Source organism: Egretta garzetta, unplaced genomic scaffold (genome assembly GCF_000687185.1).
Source record: "Egretta garzetta isolate BGI_Z169 unplaced genomic scaffold, ASM68718v1 scaffold105, whole genome shotgun sequence".
NCBI classification, from domain to species: domain Eukaryota; kingdom Metazoa; phylum Chordata; class Aves; order Pelecaniformes; family Ardeidae; genus Egretta; species Egretta garzetta.
Genome location: NW_009259598.1, coordinates 874,820 through 877,259, shown reverse-complemented (window position 1 = coordinate 877,259; position 2,440 = coordinate 874,820). Strand labels below are relative to the sequence as shown.

Sequence of the window (2,440 nt, the reverse complement as noted above, 5' to 3'; positions counted from 1 at the left end):
CCTGCGGGCATCCCTGCGGCTGTGGCTCGGGTGTCCCAGCCAGCTCTGCTGGAGGTCTCCAGCTTGGCTGTCCCCGAGGGGCGCAGAGCGATGGAGGGGACTGAAAGGAGCTGGGTTTGAGCAGCCCCAAAGCAAAAGCTCCCTCCCTGCACCCCTTGGTGCTCCCCCATCCCCACCCCGGACCAGCTGGGGCTGAGCCAGGCAGCCCGGCCACAGCTCCCATGCCTGCCTGTCCCTATCCCCGTCCCTGTCCCCGTCCCCCTCCCAGGTGGGGAACTACAAGCGCACGGTGAAGCGGATCGATGATGGGCACCGGCTCTGCAATGACCTCATGAACTGCATGCACGAGCGGGCCAAGATCGAGAAGTCCTATGCCCAGCAGCTCACCGACTGGTCCAAGCGGTGGAGGCAGCTCATCGAGAAAGGTACCATGGCTTCTCCAGGGGGAGGCTCCCCCCAGGACACCTGGGTCCCATGGGTCCCTGTGCACCATCGCAACTGCCCCTGGTAGAAATAGAGGGGGTAAGGGTGGTGGAGTGACACTCGGCTGTCCCCTCCGCCCCCCAGGTCCCCAGTATGGCAGCCTGGAGAAGGCATGGGGTGCCATCATGACAGAGGCAGACAAGGTGAGTGAGCTGCACCAGGAGGTGAAGAACAGCCTGCTGAATGACGATTTCGAGAAAGTCAAGAACTGGCAGAAGGACGCCTACCACAAGCAGATCATGGGGGGCTTCAAGGAGGCCAAGGAGGCTGAGGACGGCTTCCGGAAAGCCCAGAAGCCCTGGGCCAAGAAGCTCAAGGAGGTGAGAGGAGAAGCACAGCATGTCCTAGGGCACCCATGCCATCTCCCAGCTCCTGCTCTGGGTGCCCAGTCCAGGCGGGGGGAGCCCGGTGGCACCTCCCCACAGGCAGAGGGGTGGGCAGGGGGCTGTGACTGCTACCCTGATGTGTCTTCTCCCTCTTCTCCACAGCTGGAGACAGCCAAGAAAGCCTACCACCTGGCCTGCAAGGAGGAGAAGCTGGCAATGACCCGGGAAGCCAACAGCAAGGCGGAGCAGTCCAACACCCCCGAGCAGCAGAAGAAGCTTCAGGACAAAGTGGAAAAGTGCAAGCAAGATGTGCAAAAGGTGCGAGCCGCTGCCCTGCTCCAGGCTCACAGGGCATCGGACAAGAAAAACCAATGGAAATGGCCACCACATCCCTTTTTCCCCCCATTGATTCCCATTTTCCCATCCCTATGCTCCTGTGGAAGGGTGAGGGCTTGCAGGCAGTGCTCAGGCAGGTGTGAGCAGAGCAGAGATTTACCCCTCCTACTTGGGCAAAATCTCACCGGCAGCCAGACTGATTTCACCCACAGAGGCTCTTGGCTCAATCTGAGCTCCCCAGCATGGTGACCCACAAACCAGACCCTCTCAGCACCCAGAAAGGGCCTCTGAGGTGCTCGAGGTATAACCAAGGTACCCTCCTGTGCCTTTGCAGACTCAGGAGAAGTACGAGAAGGTGCTGGACGAGCTGAACAAGTGCACCCCGCAGTACATCGAGAGCATGGAGCAGGTCTTTGAGCAGTGCCAGCAGTTTGAGGAGAAAAGGCTCAACTTTCTCAAGGAAGTGCTTCTGGACATCAAGAGGCACCTGAACCTGGCCGAGAGCAGCAGGTAGGTGCCTCCTGTGCTGGCTGCACAGAAAGTGCCCACACAAGGTCTCCTTGTGCTGCCTGGAAAGCAAACCAAGTCCTGGAGGGACCGAGTGCTTCCAGGACAACCCATCCCCTGTAATCCAAGGGAGAGGGGTTCCTGGCCAACACGATGGTCACCAAGAGGTACCAGAGTGGCGAGAGGGCTGTGCAGGAGCCTGGTGCCCCCCAGTGGCTTGTAGGAGGTGACACAACCCGGTCATGTCCCCCATCCCCGGGGGACCCCTCCAGCGTTCACCCCCACCCACAGCACCCCGACCCGTGTCTCTTCTCGCAGCTATGCCAACGTCTACCGGGAGCTGGAGCAGACCATCCGCCTCTCGGATGCGCAGGAGGATCTCCGGTGGTTCCGCAGCACCAGTGGCCCTGGGATGCCAATGAACTGGCCCCAGTTTGAGGTGAGGCTGGGCAGCCCAGCTGGGGTGCTGGCAGCCCCATGGGGTGCCCATGCACTCAGGGGCCAGTTGCTCTGTGCTTGCAGGAGTGGAACCCGGACCTGACGCATACGATAACACGGAAGGAGAAGCAGAAGAAGGGCGAGGGGGTGACCCTGACCAACACCAGCAGCGTGGGCGAGACAGGGGCGCCAGCGGGCGAGCGTGGGAGGTGAGGACCAGTGTGGAGGGGAGATGCCATGGGAAAGCCACAGCATCCTCCCAGTTGTCTGTGACACACGGTGCCTGCCCACCCTGCCGTCCCCTGATCCACTCTGATGGCTCCTCCCCCTCCCTCCCCCCCACCGCAGGG

At 61.6% G+C, this 2,440-nt stretch overlaps 1 protein-coding gene across 1 annotated transcript in view; it reads left to right on the top strand.

Moving 5' to 3' along the window:
* The first annotated feature begins 271 nt into the window (after nt 1-271).
* PACSIN1 (protein kinase C and casein kinase substrate in neurons 1) overlaps nt 272-2,440 on the top strand; it is a 3,449-nt gene continuing 1,280 nt past the window's right edge. The window contains exons 1-6 of the mRNA XM_035893784.1: nt 272-425; nt 568-803; nt 972-1,127; nt 1,480-1,655; nt 1,971-2,091; nt 2,175-2,299. Of these exons, the coding sequence (XP_035749677.1) occupies nt 332-425; nt 568-803; nt 972-1,127; nt 1,480-1,655; nt 1,971-2,091; nt 2,175-2,299 (908 nt within the window). The 5' untranslated portion in view covers nt 272-331. The remainder of the gene's footprint in view (nt 426-567; nt 804-971; nt 1,128-1,479; nt 1,656-1,970; nt 2,092-2,174; nt 2,300-2,440) is intronic.